Below are 20,089 nucleotides of genomic sequence, written 5' to 3'. Positions count from 1 at the left end.
TACATCCAACGAAAATTATTCAGAATGGCTAAATAGAGTGATGCATAATACCAACAAATATCACAAAATTGATAAAGAACACAATGCGTAGATCCCAGTTTAGCATCACTTCAAACGCGGGAATATTCAGAATGTGCAAAATCAGTAAGTTCTAAAAATGAGGCTGAGGCAATCTCATTTTGCATAAAGCAATCTGAAATAGTAATTAGTTATGTAAACATTTTCACGATGTTGATGGATTGAATTCTATGATTTTATTCTCAAGAATAATATGTGTTTCATTCAATTTGATAAAAAAGTCACCTTTAGTTTGTACAAGGACGTATAGGAGGAGGATAAGCTTAAGTCACACTAGGCTTTGGAGAAGTACAACGCAGGAGCTTTTGTAATTGAGCTGCACTGACCGTGAAGTTGGGCGACAACTGATTTTCCTTTGATATCCGCTGGCACAGCCTTTGATGTAGCTTGTGGGTGCGGATGCGAGGGTTACCGCCTTACATAATAAGTCATTCTGATGCGGGCTGTCATTTCATGAGCTGTCGTATTTTTTAACGAAAATTTAAGACAGGTCTTCTTAATTTTTCATCCTTAAAGCAAGTAATAAACGTTGTGAAATTTAATGAACTTTACATTGGTGTTTCATTTGACTCGATAAGACAAGTATTTGTTGAGAAAAATGGTTTTTATTCCGGGTTCATAGGCATCTCGCGTGGTGTTTAGTAGTGTAAAGAGACAGTGACGAATCCTTCTTACTTAATATGACTGAACACAAGGCCTTAAAACGCCCAGCCAGATGTTTCAGTAACCATTAATTATGCAATGATAAAAAGTTCAATTAATGGAAATAACGGATCTGAATTTTCTGTTTATTTTTTATTCATATATCTGACTCTATCCTTGTCCCAAAACCCCCATTTGAGAAGAAAGTCCACATAGAGAAAGAAGAAATTTTTATTTCCGTAACAGATATTCCGTTTTGGGTCAGCTGCATGATTATATTGGAACTGGAAGGTGGTCTATCACTTGAACGCTTGCAAATAAAGAGCAATTGCACTGAGCTTCTACTGGACGAAGATTACCTTCGTTGGATCATAAAAGCGTTTGAATCGCTTGATTATATATTGAGCTGACTTCAAAGCATCGCATTCACGCTGATGGGATTTTTTACAGTGGGTAAAAAAATTACGGCCACAAACTGAAGCTGTCAGTGTGTAGGATTGAATTTTGAAGATTGTGTTTAATCTTATATTTTTATGTATGTGTTACCTTAGAAGTGCTTCGCACTTCGTGCCCTCTGGGCATGCGCAATCAGTATTTCATTCCATATAGGATATAGTGTCACGGAATTTTTTCAGGATGCAATTAATTATTTTTCATATTTTTAACTTTAGGTAAAATAAGAAGCTCAAACTTTTCAATGGTGGTAAAAGTGTAAAGTAAGTAACTTTTGTAACTGAAGAAAAATACTAAATTGTCTGCTCCTGTTTTTTATAGTGAAAAAAATACCATTTGTCAGCGGTAGAGCATCTTTAAACTATATGCATATTTCATTATGTTTTCCCAGCGTTCCTTGGACTGTGAAAAGCGTAGAATTATCTTGAAGTGATGGAGGAGGACTGGAGTATTGGTGAGAATCAAACACAAGAAGGAACGTCTAAATTCATCGTCCTCGATTCTCAAGAACAGGTTGACGAACCTCAGCAGGACTGGCCTGCTCTGCAACCTCCAATGGTATAACATTTAGTTATCGCAATACATGTACAGTGGACCTTAGATTATCTAAACACTTGTGTCCACATGCAAATCTATGCGAATTATTAAAATATATAAGCTGATATAGAATACAGTCTGCTAGGATTTATGAATCAATAATTTTAGAGTACTTCATGTGCATTTGTTCAATATATGTGGAACCAGTATTTGATTTCCATTAACTCAATGCATAATATTGGCTGGTTGGAGTTTTGTTTTCATGCCTTATTGAAAAAACGGTATAATTTAATATGAACTTATCTGTGTGTGTGTGGTCAAAGATTGAAAGATATCATCAAACAGTGCTTTATGTTGTTTAAACTTTTTCAGGCTGGCTCATCAGAGGCAAATAACAACCAACAACCAAACAAGAGCAGACGGTTAAGTCTGATTGGGGACTTGTCCGAGGACGAAAGGAAATTAGGTGATGCATGTATATTAGAAGATAAATTCATTATTGCATTTATAGCCATTAAATATGGACATTGTTGAATTCTTGTTGGTTTTGGCAATTAACTGATTTAACAGTTCTAGATAAATTGTTATTTCCTTCCAGTAAACTGTAATCAAAGAATTGTTGATATGTTCCAGCTCGAAGGAAGCCGTCAAAACTTGATTCTGAGGACTGCTCAGTTTACTGATAGGAAATACCGTGTTGGACTCACTCTTTTACATATTTACTTGGATCCTTAGTGAAGCCTCTGTATTCTTTTTGATCCATGGCCAAAACCAACAAGAATTCAACAATGTCCATATCCTAGTGTTGCCCTCCATCCCATCCCCCAATCCCCACCCCGTAGTGAAAGCCCTCCATCCCATCCCCCCATCCCCACCCCGTAGTGAAAGGAAATTAAGTGATATATGTATGCTTGACATTGAGTAGAGTCACAAGTTCAAGATTGCACTCAGAAAATTGATTTTACAGTTCTAGATATATGATAATCTATTATATTTCTTATAGCAGAGATAAGTTTTATGCCTCGACTCAAACTTGGAGGGGGATGGGGTTGGCTATAGGCTCCAGTGTTAGCCATGTTAACCCTCCCTGCCCTGCTTTGATAATTATATATATACAGTCAAGTTTAGATCTACTTTACAATAATTGAACTTTCAACATTAAAGTCGTAAAATGTCACAACATATTAGTAAAGTATGGAACAAGATGTTTCATTTCACGTTTGATTTGATTTTTTTCAGAAAATGCAGAGGTGTTAGTACTTGACAGTGAGATTGAGGGGACAAACTTTTTACACAAACGAAGCCTTTCTAACAAAGGGTACAGATTGCCAAGGTAAATACATACTGTAAAGGCCTTTATAAATAATGATATTTCAATTAATCACATAACTGGTGTTGTTCAAAATATATATTATATAATATATAATATATTTGAAATATTGTACGATACAAACTTTTTATAAAGGAGTTTCACCTCTATATAAAGGAAACATAGAAAAGGCATACTCATCTATCCTATTTGGTTCATTTTACTATTTATTTGACCTCTATATATATATATATATATATAAATACAGGACACCTGTCTATAAAGCACATATTTGTTATGTCCTTTTGTAGTTCTTAATAGACAGGTTTGACTAAACAAGTAAGTTTATAATAACATTGTTCTGAATTCATATACTATATGAAACCATACTGAATTTTGATATGACATGAATGTCTCCTATCATATCTGAGCTGGAAAGATAAAAAAAAGTTTTATGCCCCTCTCAAGAAATGGAGGCTGCAGATTTCAGTTTGGGGATAGTATTCAGAAGACACTTGACTTGTGTTAGTCTCTGTGGGACATGAGTGATTGTTAACCAATGAGTGTTGTTAGTGTATATGAAAATAATGGCTGATGTAAATGTCTTAAGATGACTAGGAAAACTACAGTGAGACAAATCTATATATCTATCTATGTTAAATTATGCACTAAGAAAAAGAAAACATGAATAGATTATTGCATTGTAAAAAAAAAACATGAGTTGTGGTCTTTGAGGCATAGCTTATAATTTTAGGATGAGGCATAGCTTATAATTTTAGGATGAGGCATAGCTTATAATTTTAGGATGAGGAATAGCTTATAATTTTAGGATGAGGCATAGCTTATGATTTTAGGATGAGGCATAGCTTATAATTTTAGGATGAGGCATAGCTTATAATTTTAGGATGGAAACTTTCTAACACTGCTTATGATATGGAACATATACATCCAAGGATTATGCTTTCAGAACTTCATTGTTGAAAATATATAAGCAAATGAATAATGTCTTTTGGTGTTATCCAGTGACGCAGATGAAGTGATCAGCGAATCGGAGGATCAAGTGAATGAAACTATATTAGAAAGACCCCCTAAAGGTAGGTAGGCAAGAGTATCAAAAAATTGACTTTTAAAAAGAAATGTGATGTGCAAGTTTTTCCAATGCATGTTTCTGTTAAAACTCAAATACATATATTTACTGAAACATTTAAAAGACATTGTGCCTGAAAGGCCTGAAAACGTTAGCGAATGAGAATGCTGCATTGATATTTTTATTTTCACTGTACATTTGAAAAATATATATACATTTGTAGCCCTGCAGGTAGGGCGTTATAATTGTACTTGCTGCCCCTATTGCATGAACGTAAAAGGCAACTAAATTTAGGATCTTTTCTTCCTAATTAACTTTGTTCTTCCTAACGTCTCCCTTGACACCGTCTCACTTTTGGCCTTGAGTTGAGCGTTTGCCCCTGTGAGGAAGGCTCTAGGTTCTGTCTCATGGCCGAGACACACCAAAGTCTATAAAAGTCATGATTTCTGCTCCTGCTTTGCCCCAGCATACAGGGAATGGGACGACTGGTTTACCCGTTGTCAGTATAATGTGACCTGGTGGGGTGTGTTGCTTGGTGTCTTTGGTGGCATGCTTCAGTTATATAGCACTATACTATCTGTATGCTATCTTATGTAATTACGTCCACAGCCAAGTGTAACCAGCAGAAGGTAACAGGTAACACCTGATATACTCCTAAATGAGAATCTCAACTAAAGATTCTCATACATTGTAATGTATTACATACCAAACATGCAAGAAAAGTTACATCGGACAGACAGGAAATTCCCTACCTAAGAGAGTACAAGTGCACATCAGAAACCAGAAAGATCCCAATAAGTGAACATTTAGATGTGTGTGGAAATGGACGCTTTAAAAATCTTTTCTTATCATCAGATGATAAGCTCATGCAATATCAAAAGAAAAAAAAGGAAGACACTTTCATTCAACTTTTTGGACAAAACTATTTATTTCTTCATATTGAATGTAGGTGATGGTAAATGTACGAGTGAAGACGATGAAAACCAAACTGAGGCCTCGGGTAGTAAAACAATACACAGCAGTACTGGGAGTGGTTCAAGGTAAGTTGGTCAATCTGTAATTATAGCGAATGGTTGTTATTATCAAGGACAAGTTGTGTAATTTATAGGAAATGTTTCAACACATTCACCCTAGAAATTTCATAATGGACTGGTCTAGTCTTTGATGTAGAAGAGTCTAAATGTGTCTTCAGGGGTGAATGAGTAAAATGTGATCTTCAAGTTTTAAATACACATCATACAAGCATATTTGCACTGGATAAAATCTTCATATTAATGTTTAACACTTATCTGAAATATTGACACTAGTCACAAATACTGCTGAAAACACACCAATATGTTATATACAATAGACTTACATCATATACTGAGGTGAAATATTGACACTAGTCACAAATACTGCTGAAAACACACCAATATGTTATATACAATTGACTTACATCATATACTGAGGTGAAATATTGACACTAGTCACAAATACTGCTGAAAACACACCAATATGTTATATACAATTGACTTACATCATATACTGAGGTGAAATATTGACACTAGTCACAAATACTGCTGAAAACACACCAATATGTTATATACAATTGACTTACATCATATACTGAGGTGAATAACATATTTAATGTAGTAAATGCATTAGTTGATCAATATTCATTTACTTTGGATTAAAAATATAAAAAATCTCTTTTATCATATAATCTGCCTGATGCATAATATTATGTACCCATCGCATAACATTATGTACCCATCGGTTTCGCGCATATCATATTTTTGCACATTTTACTAATGTAATATGACCTTGAACGGTTTTTAGCTCACCTGGCCCAAAGGGCCGGTGAGCTTATGTCATGGCACGGCGTCCGTCGTCCGTCCGTCCGTCTGTCCGTCAACATTTCCTTTAAATCGCTACTAGTCATAGAGTTCTGAATGAAATGTAACCAAATTTGGCCACAAACATCCTTGGGGGAAGGGGAACAGAACTTGTATAAATTTAGGCTCTGGCCCCTCCTGGGGCAGGACGGGAGGGGCCCAATAGGGGAAATAGAGGTAAATCCTATAAATCGCTACTTGTCCTAGAGTTTTGCATGGATTGTGACCAAATTTGGCCATAAACATCCTTGGGGAAAGGGGAAGAGAATTTGTATAAATTTTGGCTCTGACCCCCTGGGGATAGGAGGGGTGGGGCCCAACAGAGGATTTAGAGGTTAATATTAAAATTCCTTCAGAAAAGAAACAATGAACCTGTATTCAGAACATTACTTGGCATTACAAACCAGGTGAGCGATACAGGCCCTCTGGGCCTCTTGTTAGGTCAACTGACCCCGGCCGTCCGCCATGCATTAACTTTTCACATTTTGAACTTCTTCTCTAGTTCTACCTGTGCGATTTGGCTGAAACTTGCATGAAATGATCCTGACATGGTCCCAACAAAGTGTTGTTATTTTTCGGGTTGATCTGAAATCCAAGATGGCTGCCACAGTCGCCATCTTGAAAACACATTTTGAACTTCTTCTCAAGTTCTACCGATGCGATTTGGCTGAAACTTGCATGAAATGATCCTGACATGATCCCGACATAGTGTTGTTATTTTTCTGGTCGATCCGATATCCAAGATGGCCACCACAGCCGCCATCTTGAAAACACATTTTGAACTTCTTCTCAAGTTCTACCAGTGCGATTTGGCTGAAACTTGCATGAAATGATCCTGACATGGTCCCGACAAAGTGTTGTTATTTTTCGGGTCGATCTGAAATCCAAGATGGCTGCCACAGCCGCCATCTTGAAAACACATTTTGAACTTCTTCTCAAGTTCTACCAATGCGATTTGGCTGAAACTTGCATGAAATGATCCTGACATGGTCCCGACATAGTGTTGTTATTTTTCTGGTTGATCTGAAATCCAAGATGGCTGCCACAGCCGCCATCTTGAAAACACATTTTGAACTTCTTCTCTAGTTCTACCGGTGGGATTTGGCTAAAACTTGCATGAAAGGATCCTGACATGGTCTCGACAAAGTGTTGTTACATCATTGGTTGATCCCAAATCGAAGATTACTACCATGACACTATATCTAATTAATTTCCTATATGTTAAGGCCCTTGGGCCTCTTGTTTGAAATCAAATTTGTTGAAAGAAATTGAAAATGATCCTGACATGATCCTGCTAATTGTATTTCTGTATATTGTTAGTGCATGTGGCCCGAAGAGCTGGTGAGCTTATGCCATGGCGCGGCGTCTGTTGTCAGTCCTTGTCTGTCCATTGGTCAATATTTTCTTTAAGTTGGCTTCTGGTCATAGAGTTTTGCAAAGGTTGTGGCCAAATTTTGATTAGAGAAATCCTTAAAGCTTGGCGAATGGGGACAGAGTGTTTATAAATTTTACAAGACCCCCTCCCCCCTCCACCCCCCCCACTTCATATCTTATTTATCACTTTTCCCTTTTCTCCTCCAGCATTGTTATGCTGAGATATGATTCTGCTAATTGTATTTCTGTTTATATAAATTCATTTTGATGATTGTACAAATTCAGCATTGTGGTAACATGTACAAGATAGTTTTTATGTTGAAATTTGATTGTGTAAAAATCTTAACAATACGTGCTTCCTTGTATGATACATCACCAACTGTGATTCAAGAGACGTTATCTGGTTGTTTTCCTGTCCAGTACTTGTGTACACCGTTATAAACAATGCATTTTGAAGAGAAAACACTTGAGCCGAGTGGTGAGGCGAATTTCATCATAGGTTTGTGTCTGCATCTAACAATTTCCATAATATTACAGCAAGGAAATATTTTCCTTCAACACTTGTAACTTGTGGTCTATATTTAATTTGACATATTGTTTGCAACAACATGATAAAGAGATATATGTATCAACCAACAGTTTTAAATGTTATATAGAGATTAATATTTGACGTGATCACATCAAATTTTCTTTCAACAAAGAAAATGGATTAAACTATTTTCATTGCCTATATTAAGTTTCTACAAAAGCTAATTAAGCGTTAACTTAGGATGGCTTAGTCTTTGAACAACAGCAGGCGCAGCATGTAATCAGGAACACACTGGAATAGATGATCAAGCCTATAGCAGAGTAAAGCATCAGTAATGAGCAGAGGCAACATGTGATCAGGAACAAACTAAAAAAGATGCTGAAGTCTATAGCAAAGTAAAGCATCAGTAACGTAGCCTGGTAAGTGTTTTAACCAGATACAAAATATCAACCAGATACAAAATATCAAAGAAACTCAATATAACAAAGCATGACAATTTATTGACTCGTGCCCTATCCGGGCCTCGAACTCACAATCTACGGCACACAATCCCCTAGCCAAACATAGCTGCGCCTTCTACCACTGCGCCACATCCACATCTCTATTGGGTGCCGTAGATCGTGAGTTCGAGGCCCGGATAGGGCACGAGTCAATAAATTGTCATGCTTTGTTAACCAGATACAAAATATACTTTTATATTCCAACAAAGAACTGTACAACAAATACTAAGTTCTATGGGTTTATTCATTGCATCCTCATGATGAAAACATATGTGAAAATGAAATAAACAATAATGTTCATGACTGTAACGAAATGATTGATAAAATTGATATAATATCTACAAAATAAAAGACATACACAGTAATTATATATAAATCTATATGTTCATACTATCTACAAAATAAAAGACATACGCAGTAATTATATATAAATCTATATGTTCATAATCAATTCTCACACAAATGATCACCTGTATATAGATGTATACTTATGTCTATGTGTTGTTCGAATTTATTCTTATGAATATTATAAGACTCCTTCATATATGGATATTAAGGATAGGGATATTCTAGTGGATGGTCACAAAATTTTGTAAAACTCGAGGCTTGCTGAGGGTTTACGACATTTTGTGATCGCGAGGGTAAAATAGCCCTATCCTTCATATCCATATATGAAAGAGTGTGAGGCTTTATTGCATGGGTAGCAATGCTATACAGCCTCAGGTGATATGAGATTCTTGTCTGAGACCAGCCAGAATTTACATGTACACCTGAAGGTATGAGAGAAATATATATACAGTCGAGACTGTCTGAGCGACCCCCTGTATGTAGCGACTCCCTGTCTTATGTGACCTTACTTGAGACCCCACCAACATAATTTGCTATAAAATGGGTCTGTTTTCAGCGACTCCCTGACTTATGTGACAAGCTACCATGTTTTTACAACCCCAAAACTATAAAACGTCTGTCTTGAGCGACTGTTCATTCTCCTCTCTCTTTAATTATAATCGATAAAGAGGTGTGAACATTAAAATAAACATTCACTGTTGACTACGATAAAAGTACATTACTGTGTAACCAGTTTTGACAGATCATGAAAGATCGTTTTTTTCACAACATTTGGCGACATAACTTAAAATAGGTCAGCTACCATCCACACATTTCTCCTTAATAAACAATGGTAAACATCGACAATAAATAACTGGACAAATTGAATAAATCAGCATGTTTTAATTGGCCTACCGTATCATCCTATGTCTATGGCTTGTTGTGAGTGACTCGTTTTTGTTTTGTACGTGACATTTACGACCAAACATAATTGCACTCCTTGGTATAAGTAAAAAGTCATTATGACTGCCATCCTGAAGTCAGCAATCCTATCTTTTCTTCAAACGTTTCTCCTAACGCCAGTTAGTCTTGTAAAAACAAATACACGATTTAGGCTTGTGTAATGGCCATTTCGTAGTGGTCATTTTAGGACAGGTCTGTTTTTTGTGGGTTTTTTTAACCATGGTAATCAATTTTTTTTTTCAACTAGTAAAAAAAAAAGAAATAGGATTCTTAACCCAAAATTACACGCCTTCAGGTATAATTTTTGTTTTAAAGCCAAATATCAATGTACGTGCGTCTGCTTGTATTTATTACTAAATGATTTTTGATTAAAAAAAAGATTAAAATAATTCAGTTTTTTTTTTCTAAAAATTTGTAATTATTATTTTTAATTCATTTAAAAAAAAATCAGTTTAATTGATATATTTATAAACAAGAATAAATTTAAAGACAATTAAAGACAGATTTTCTGACAGTGATGTCGTGGATAAACTTGGACTGTCTTAAGTGACTCCCTGTCTTATGTGACTTATTTGTAACAGACCCTTGGAAAGTCACACAAGACAGTCTCGACTGTATATATTTATTTATTATAATTATATGACTTCCATGTTTTCCCATTCAATAAAGCTATTTCATCAATTTTATGTATTACACACGTTTAATATAACCTATATGCATTGCGATTGGTTGATTCCAATAAATGGTACATATTTCAACGTGTGGGACACAACCTTCTTTTTACTACGATATTTCATTATGAAATCCTGAATTGAACGACGACACCACACTAATCTGTAGATTCATAACGGTGCGTAAAATCAATATCATTTCTCACCTTCTCGTATTAATTTGAACATGATAATCAACGAATCTCCTAAATCAAACAGTTAAAGTTCAAATTGGTGTAAAAATAGCGTCTGGCAGTCCTGCATGAATGACTGTTGGGGAATTATTTTCGTGCCAAAGGTCAATCCATGACGTCACGAAAACGTCACAATCTAAAATGTCGCTTATGTGCTACAAAATTGATTAATTTCAACCTTTTTTCCTTGCATTCAATTTGTCGCCTCACTTTTAAATCATTTACATGTAAAGATTTGATAATGAAGTACATGATAAAACTAGATTAATATTTTAGATCAACTGGTTATTTTTCGCACTAGCTATTACGGCTTTGGTACATGTACTTGAGCAACTTTTGTTTTCTAGTGATACAGTCTGAATCTACACTTCCTGCTTATTGTAAATTGACTTAATTTTGAGTTTCTATCTTATCTGATATCTTACTGATGTTAAGCTGACTTTAAGCTTTAATCCTTCACAAGGAAATGTTAACACATAAGGAACAAAAGACTTCCATATAACTGGCTATTTATGCTGGTCATAATTATACCCGACTGTATGTACGGTATCACAATAAGTCACCATGAGAAAATAGGCCTACACAAGAGTTTAAAAATGATATAGGCAAGCTCAAGGAACTAACAGTTTGTTTTATATGACTCATGTTGTTTTATAATCTCTGGGCTTGCCACCTGGAGATATCTAGGTAGAAGTTCAATTCCATGAACATGTATTGTCAGTATTTAATGAAATAAAAGGACACAGAAAATTGATATTGTAAAGCTAGTGATCAAATATATTTAGACTGTCAAAGGGAAATTTGTTAAAATTTGATTTTCTCGTTGTTGAAACTTTGAGCCCTCAAAATTAATTAGCTTTAGAAACAATTTTTTAAGTGTGTGGTGACATGATGCTGAGGTTTCTCTTAATTGTTAAAATTTTAATTATTTTTACAGATCAATTAAACCAGGAACCATGATGAACCCTGTAGAGAGTCAACAAAAGTCTCTTCTCCTGTCAAAATACCTGGAGAGGAAGTTTGTTGGCACAGCAGAGGGCCTTTACATCAAGAGAAAAATGATAATCATACGAGACTGCATTCACAGTTTTGATCACACGGATATAATTATGACTGGAAGTCGTGGAGAGGGTTGCAGTGTAAAGGGTTCTGACGTGGATATAATGGTCGTGGACAAATCTGTAGCAGTTATGTACCCTGATCAATGTATTCCACCACACCTCGCAAACAAAACCATTCTGTACATTCAAGAGGCTGTCAACTGTCGCCCTGGCTTTGTCCACTTAGAGTTATGTCAGCTGAAAAGCGGATCTACACAACCTTTTTATGATTCACTTGTTAGAATAGGAAATTCAGTGTTTATTTCCAGTGATATATACAGAGAACACATTAACAATGATTGTTCTATGTACTTTAGTGAATTTGCATCTAATGGACCTAGTGCAACAAGGGACACCTCAAGTGGTAGCACTGACTTCGTTGCTTGTTTTCAATGTTACACTTGGCCAAAAGAAGCAAGGAATTGGATTCAGCGTGCACGTCTTTGTGGGTCGCCTCATCCAAATTTGATAGACAAGATTGTGAACCGTGGATGCCATCTTGTCCCGGTCGGTGACAAGTGTTCAGAAGATACATTTTTACAATGGCGGATCTCATTTGCAGCAGCAGAAAGGTGCTTAGTTCACAGCTTTACCCATATCCAGGTCAAAGTGTACACACTGTTGAAATATTTCTTAAGACAAATAAAGCAGACATTGAAAGACACTATTGGTGATGACGACATTTTGTGCTCCTACTTTCTGAAAACAACCATGTTTTTTGCAATAGAGGACACAAGTGAAATATTCTGGCAAGATAAAAATCTGTTTTATTGTTTTTGGTTTTGCTTCAACATTATCATTGCGTGGGTCAGAGCAGGATTTTGTCCCAATTACTTTATCCCATCAAACAACATGTTCCAGCGGAAAGTACATGGGCAGCATCAATTAATGTTGCTGGATATTTTGGACAACTACCGTCAGATGAAATGGCTGTGTCTCTCAGTAGGGAATGTCTACAGACCCACAATATGGGAAGATCTTAGTGATACATTGACCACGAGTATAAATGCAAGCTCAATTACCACACAAGAAAATATTATGTGTCTGGATATTAACACTATTGATGCTTTACGAAATAGACATTTACGTAACAGAATAAACATTGTCAAGTTGTTTGACTTGTTTTTTTCATCTAAGTCAGAGTTTGAGGAAGTTTACTTATATTTCCATGCCATTGATTACCTCAGATGTCTTGCCTCACAACTGATGCTTGACAATGGGTGTTATAATCAAGGGGCTGTTCTAGGCAACAAGGCGGGCTACAAGAAACTAAGGAAATGTAAATATTGGATGTCTCCCAATGCTCTAATGGGAACAAACATTTTGCATTTGGCGGTATTCCATTTCCTGACTGGAAATTTCCACAAATGCCTGGAGTTCAGCAGATCCACTAAGAAACTGGCTTCATGCTTCTATCTATCAAACATTACTGCAAATATGTACCAACCTCCTTTTGCATGTGATTTATTAAGCAGGCTTCAAAAAATATTCTCAGACCTCATTAGATCGAATCATACTTGTATGAATTTTTCTCCCCTTTTTCTAGAGCTGTCCAGCGAGTACAGAGGACTAAAACAAAGATTCTACATCCCACCTCTTCCATTCATCCTATTCTTGGATTTTCTGTGTTGCAATGAGCTTAAAGATATCAGAGGGCGTGATGAAGCGTTAAACCAATTGATACAGGTGCAGTTTGATGAGGACCAGGGAGGGCAGGTGTACTGGATTGTCCACACACTCCTCGGGATCTGTTACCAAACACTTGGTGACTTTCACAATGCCATCAGGGCTTACTGGGCATCTATACAATCAAACAATGATTATAAGTATTGGAAGAATCCTGCCATTGACAGAATAGCTGTTGTGTATTTATGTATGTATGCATTGCAGATTTATCCAAATGGAAAATAAAGAGACTGGTCTCATTAGTATACATGTATACGTGACCTTGTGCAGGTAAGACTCAAACAAATGTACCCACACAGAATGCCATGGGATTCAAACTGAATTTTTTCTCACCATTATTACCCAAAACAGATGTGGGATTGGAGGTTTTGTTTTTTTTTTTAGATTTCTGGCATACAAAACAAATAAGGGCAATAATTCTTATTCTGATTTTTTCATATATAGCAATGTTAGGATAGACCAAATTTCACAAACACATTTCTCATCAATATCAAATGGTCCTTTATTCTATCTACATTGTTTATCATGATTAATCAATCTATATTTTTACAAAGATATACAGGTCAATAAGTAATAGCTCATCACACAACTTCTTGGACCTGGAAAACAATATGTGTGTACTTGCCTTTTCCCTTTACTAGAACTTAAATTTCTATACATTTTGATATAGCCCTTATCAATATAAAACTTTCATCCTTGATGTCTGATAATTGACAAAGACCCATTTTTTTATTGCACAAGTCATCACAATAACATTCCTTTGAATAATAATAGAAGATTCCGTCCTGATTTGTGAGGAAATCAGCAATAAAATTTGAAATGTGGTGGCCTAAATGTAATTGCAGTAGGCTTGAGAACCAAGTAACTAATTTGTTTGGCCCCATGTGTGTGATATTTCGACATCTCAACATACTGACAGATAAATGAAGCCTTCTGGATATACCACAGTCAGCCAGTATCAAAACAAGGATGAAGGGACACACAGACTCTAGCACATATATGACTAGGTATTAGGCAAAGATTGAGTCATTTTGGACCATTACAATTCTATAGCATAGTGTTGTATACTCAGCAGTGCCGAAATTATTATCAAGCATATGCGACTTTCATTTGAAAGACAACTCGTACACTTTTTACACCTTTTTTGTACTTATGCTGCAAGGTCATTTGTTGGATGAAGGTGACAGGTGAATGTACATATACTAGTCATCGAATGGTCACATGTAATTAGGAAAACACTTTCAAAAAAGAGGAGAATTTAATGTCATAAACACCATCAATATTGTACATACAATTTCATCACATATTCCGCCTGATATCCAGTGATTTTGCCCGTGTAATATTTTTGTATGTACTATGGAGCAATTTTTAGTGACTGTGCTGGACAAGAAATCCATTCCTATGGCAACACAGTAACGATAAATTGATGTCAGGAAAAATGCTGTGAAGTCAGCATTTTGGAAAATAGCGGGACATAATTAGGGCCTTTGCTGGGTCTTTGCAATACATTTTGACGTGAGAGTCTTCAAAATGTTGGATGTTGTAGTTATGTGATAAAAAATATCTTTAATTTGTGTCCATTTTATATGAGATTTTATAAAACATGTCTCATAGTTTAAATTTTTGCTTGCCAAGGCTTGCAAGAATAAGATTTCTTAGACTTGTTTCATAAAATCTCATGTGAAATAATCACTCATTTAAGATCCTATATGTATACATGTATCTGAATTTCTGCCTATTTATCATCTATCAGACTGTGAACAAGAATTATTACAGTTATAAGTTATTTTATGTAAGAAATTTTCTTTGGAAATACCTGTAAGCAAATTTTCAGTGTTTGATTAACATGTTATGATGTATGAAGTCATGACATATACTCATGTTTTTGTTGTAAATAAAGCAATGTGTTTGATGTATAATCTTTTTTTTTTTATCTTTTTAAAAAAAATCATAAGCTTTGACAGAACAAAATTATATTTTAGTCTACAGATATCCAAAGTATTTCAGGAAGTATACACAGAATGTTTAGGTCACCAGCAACAAACTGTCATGTGACCAACTTTAATCACCCCTTTTGTGTCTATTCAATTCTTCAAGGTTATAGTTATCAAAAAGAATAAAGGCTTCAGACAAGGTATAAAAAACACTAGGCACAGTTTTATCTGGTTATAGAATAATGTAGAAAGGGAGTTTCAGTCAATTAAATCCGGATGGTTACATGCAAAAACTTCAAAAAATGTTATCTCTATTCTAATATTTAGTTAATTAGGACTTGAAAAAATGAAAATGTGAATACCGCGTATTCACACATTGACCTATCCTTTGACTCCTTAAATAGCCATGATTGCAGAAAAAATCAGATAATCTGATTAGTATATGCAGCTGACCCTAAGGTATCTTCACTCAAAATATTTTGCTAATCACTGAGTGGCCGTAAAATGGCCCAAAGTGATCCCCCGCCTTTGAACCCAAGGACTTGCATGTCTGCATCATGCTTAGGTGAAAAAGAAAACATGCAACTGGGTAGTGTTTCAAACACCTTGCTGATTCTGATAGTGAAAAGCAGAAGAGTTGGATAGAATTTTCTCTGAAACATAAAGAAAAGTTATTTCATTTTTTCATTAAAACAAAGAAAAATGAAATTATTTTTGTTTATAGTTACCTTATCATGGTGTTAAATGCTATATGCCGGTCCGACGGACATGTCCGGCAAAATTTGACTCGGACCGGCTATCTTAAAAACAACTGCCTGGATACTAATAGCAGGAAGTTATGTTTACTTAAAAAATTCACATTAATGTTCGGTCCAGCAAAATCTTGTTCTGTCCGGCTTACTCACAGTCCTTGCCGGTCCGAATGTCCGGTCATTTTGTTCAACTTTCGCGATGTCTGGCATATTGCAGCAATACATCAATACTTTGCTATATTGTGGCAGCACTGATTCATCATTTAAGTAAATATAATATATAGAGAGCAATGCCCTCAGTGTACCTTTATTCAATTATTTTGATGTACATCAAAGTACCAAACTACCTGTATCATCTGTTGTCGCACACAGAACCTTTTGCTTGTTATGACATAGTCCAGGGGGGATCAATATTATGACAGTGATAGTAACCCTCAGAGTACTTTATTCAATTATTTTGATGTACATCAAAGTACCAAACTACCTGTATCATCTGTTGTCGCACACAGAGCCTTTTGCTTGTTATGACATAGTCCAGGGGGGATCAATATTATGACAGTGATAGTAACCCTCAGAGTCAGAGCAATGAGGATGACTTCCCATCTACAGAGAAAGTGTGAAATTAGACCGTCACAGAATTAGCTGTCAAGAATGAACAAAATCTGTTGTGCAGCTTGTCTTTGTTGACAATGATCAGAAATTGCAACATTTCCAAATGCAGCAAAAGCAGTTTTAAAGCCAGTAACCTTTCTTGCATGTTTGAAAAAAAAAATCACTAGATTTCAGAAGAAAACATGTTGTTTCTGAGGCATTCTCTTATTTGACAGTCATTAAAGACGACTTGGTCTAGTTGATTGTTTTACTGAGGCTAATATACTTTCCTTTAACAGTTTCCACTCCAACAGCAGACAAGGTCTTGGAAGTTATCAACATGCAGAAATGTCTCATACAGGACTCCAGGGACATAGGTTCCGGATGTTTCAGGAAACTCTCTCCCAGGACATTTTCCTGGAGGACCAAGGTAAGATCACTGTTAAGTTTCTGATTTGAGGCCTATGTAACTGACATATTACCACAACTCATCCACCTCTGGATTGTGAGTTTGAATCCCAAGTGGGACAGTGGTCAGGTGCTGACTGCTGCCTGGTAGATGATGTTTTTTCTCTGGGTACTCAGGCTTTCCTCCACCATCTAAACCTAGCATGTCCTTATATGACCCTGACTGTTAATACGACATTAAACAATCTAATTAAAAGTGTTCCTGGTTTTGTTAGGGAATACTGCTTATGAATTTTTTTATTGATAAATAAATCCCCTAGGATGTGTTACGGATGTAAATTTAAAATTGTTTGTTTAGTTTTACGTCCTATTAACAACCAGGGTCATGTAATGACGTGCCAGGTTTTGTGGTAATATGTTGGAACATTTAAACCACTCTGCCAAGTAACTGACCCCCATGTACATCCAAGCATTGATAGAAGTGATTAAAATTCCTATATTCAGTTTAATGATCAAGCTGTTCAAAAGTTGTAGGAAGGAAATCCATTCTTTAAGAAAAGATTTGATATATTTACTAGGTATTATTTCAATGATGTATTTCAAAGTATTTTTTTCACCAATTGCAATATTACTTTAAGGATTACAGTAAAACCTGCCTCAGTATAAAGACCACCTGTTTATGAAGACTACTTTGTTAGGGTCCCTAACGACTAATTTCAGCACAATTCAACCTGTGTGTAAAGAACACCAATGTATACAGACCGTTTTGCCTCTGTCCCTTGAATGGTCTTTATACACAGGTTTTGACTGTACATTGTATTTTCAGATAAACAAATAAGGTGTTTTGTCATAGTTATGTTACTTTTTTTATAATTTATGATAAAAAAAACTCCTCTATTACTGTAAACCAGCTTTCATTCACGTTACTATACTTCACAATTTCGGTTTTAAAAACATTCTCGTGGAGAAGTTTCACAGATTTAAAATTAAACAGGAATACCTCTTAAAAAGAAAGTTGGTTTACAGTAAAGTAACGATATCCTTGATCTCATGCTATGATTGGGTCTCTGTTAGAGGACAATAGAGAATCGTCGACTCCCTCTGAGTTCATCGGAAGTCTACAACTGTCTAACCAGCCAATGTTAGTACCGGAAACAGTAGACGAGGAGGAGTGAGTACTTTATTTACTGTAAATCAAAAATTGATGCTCTGTCATGAAGTAATAGGGAGATGAAACGTATCAAGTTACAAATGTTTGCCTAATCACATCCTGTCTCATCTCATCACATATTCTGTTTTTCCATTCTGAAATTTAGACACTTTATTATTATATTTTTACGTGTTAAAATAATATGTGTTGTTAAATTTAGTCATAGACTTACTGACTTTAAAGAGACAATTCACTCAGGTTAATTCTTTTACATAACCAAGAAGCAAAATATGGCATAAATGTACTGTTCTACATTTCTTATGAAACATATAACACAAAATATTGACAAATTCCATGTCATTGTTTAGTATTTTAGTTGATACCGTTGTAATTACAAGCGGTTGATCAATACGATTAAGCAGGTACAGTATGTACGCTGTACCTATACCCGAGCCAAAGCTACGCTCGTTAAACAAATGAACTACATAACCACTGAGCAGGTGATAAATGATTTTTTAGGCAAGACAATTCACCAAATAAGGTAAACATACTACTGTCAGAGCGATTTGAGCAGTTCTAGACAAAAGTAGCATTTCTCTACGAGCAAGGGACAGGGTTCGACATACAAGATGTTCGACCACAATGTGTAATGGCAGACAGTGAGCGAGTTTAAACATTTCACAAACACAGTAAAACTGACTAATCTAATTTCCATTAGAACTGGGTTTTTTCCAATATATGTACAAATTTAAATGCTCCCTTAGACTGAATTGTCCCTTTAAGATTATGTCATTTGACTGTATATAGGTAAAGTCTAGTACAGGTTAACAATTTGTATCCGGTTTATTTGCATCATATATATGATATTTAACGAAATGATGGTTGTAATTGTAACAGCTTCATTGATAATTGGTTTATTTTCCTACATTTATATGTTATCTGATATATATATACTGAGGTGTGCTCTATCTGTCAACAGAAACGCCATTCCGCCATCACCAACAGCCTATGGAAATGTTCCTATGATAATCCCCTCGTCACCGACAGCTGGAAAAACTACAGGTAAACTATCCGGTATTGTTTTAAAGATGGTATACAGTTCCATGCATGTAGCATCTGTAACAACCAACAGAGGTGTTGGCTACTTCAATTATAAGAGGTTCCATATACGTCACATCAGTTACAGCATTGATGACGGGTGGCCATGATGATGAGGATGAGTGATGAAAATGATGAATTACTGTAAAAATTAAGAGTAAATGTAAATGATGAAAGGATTTGATTGGTGAAAGTGATGATAAATGGCTATGAGTTATGAGAATGATAATTTTGAGTGTGTTGATGAGGAACAATTATGACTGATGAGGATGAACTTTTAAATGTGAATGAAAATCTGGTGAGAATGATAATGATGATAAGAAATAGTGCGCATGATTAGAAGGAATATGATAATCTATATAATTTGAAAATAATTAATTTAACTGTTTTTGTCTGTATATATTACTGCTGTTGGAAAAAAATAAAACAATCACACACAAAAAATGTCACATCTCAGAGGTATCAGTTGCATTATTTTGATTGTTTCCATGGGGCCGCGGTGGCCGAGTGGTTAAGATGTCCCGACATATTACCACAAGCCCTCCACCTCTGGGATGCAGGTTCGAATCCCATGTGGGGCAGTTGCCAGGTACTGACCGCTGGCCGGTGGTTTTTCTCCGGGTACTCCGGCTTTCCTCCACCAACAAACCTGGCACGTCCTTACATGACCCTGGCTGTTAATAGGACGTAAAACTAAACAAACCAAACCAAACCAAAAAATTGTTTCCATCAATACAATTAATATTTGTAAGTGAAATGGGATTCCGAGTTAAGTTAAAGAATGTAATCT

At 35.6% G+C, this 20,089-nt stretch overlaps 1 protein-coding gene and 2 pseudogenes across 1 annotated transcript in view; all 3 read left to right on the top strand.

Annotated features, from left to right (window-relative positions):
- Positions 1 to 3: 3 nt before the first annotated feature.
- LOC138332684 (uncharacterized) overlaps positions 4 to 20,089 on the top strand; it is a 58,547-nt gene continuing 38,461 nt past the window's right edge. Inside the window, exons 1-9 of the mRNA XM_069280675.1 lie at positions 4 to 144; positions 1,565 to 1,731; positions 2,083 to 2,176; positions 2,950 to 3,043; positions 4,043 to 4,113; positions 5,056 to 5,146; positions 16,943 to 17,073; positions 18,126 to 18,222; positions 19,181 to 19,263. Coding sequence (XP_069136776.1) covers positions 1,606 to 1,731; positions 2,083 to 2,176; positions 2,950 to 3,043; positions 4,043 to 4,113; positions 5,056 to 5,146; positions 16,943 to 17,073; positions 18,126 to 18,222; positions 19,181 to 19,263 — 787 coding nt within the window. The 5' untranslated portion in view covers positions 4 to 144; positions 1,565 to 1,605. The remainder of the gene's footprint in view (positions 145 to 1,564; positions 1,732 to 2,082; positions 2,177 to 2,949; positions 3,044 to 4,042; positions 4,114 to 5,055; positions 5,147 to 16,942; positions 17,074 to 18,125; positions 18,223 to 19,180; positions 19,264 to 20,089) is intronic.
- On the top strand, positions 7,876 to 12,505 carry LOC138333784 (cyclic GMP-AMP synthase-like receptor 2; annotated as a pseudogene).
- Positions 12,552 to 16,925, top strand: LOC138333783 (uncharacterized; annotated as a pseudogene).

The sequence above is a fragment of the Argopecten irradians genome, chromosome 10 (assembly GCF_041381155.1).
Source record: "Argopecten irradians isolate NY chromosome 10, Ai_NY, whole genome shotgun sequence".
In the NCBI taxonomy this organism is placed as follows: Eukaryota; Metazoa; Mollusca; class Bivalvia; order Pectinida; family Pectinidae; genus Argopecten; species Argopecten irradians.
The sequence above is the reverse complement of the archived record's forward strand: the minus strand, read 5'-3'. Positions and strand labels throughout refer to the sequence as shown.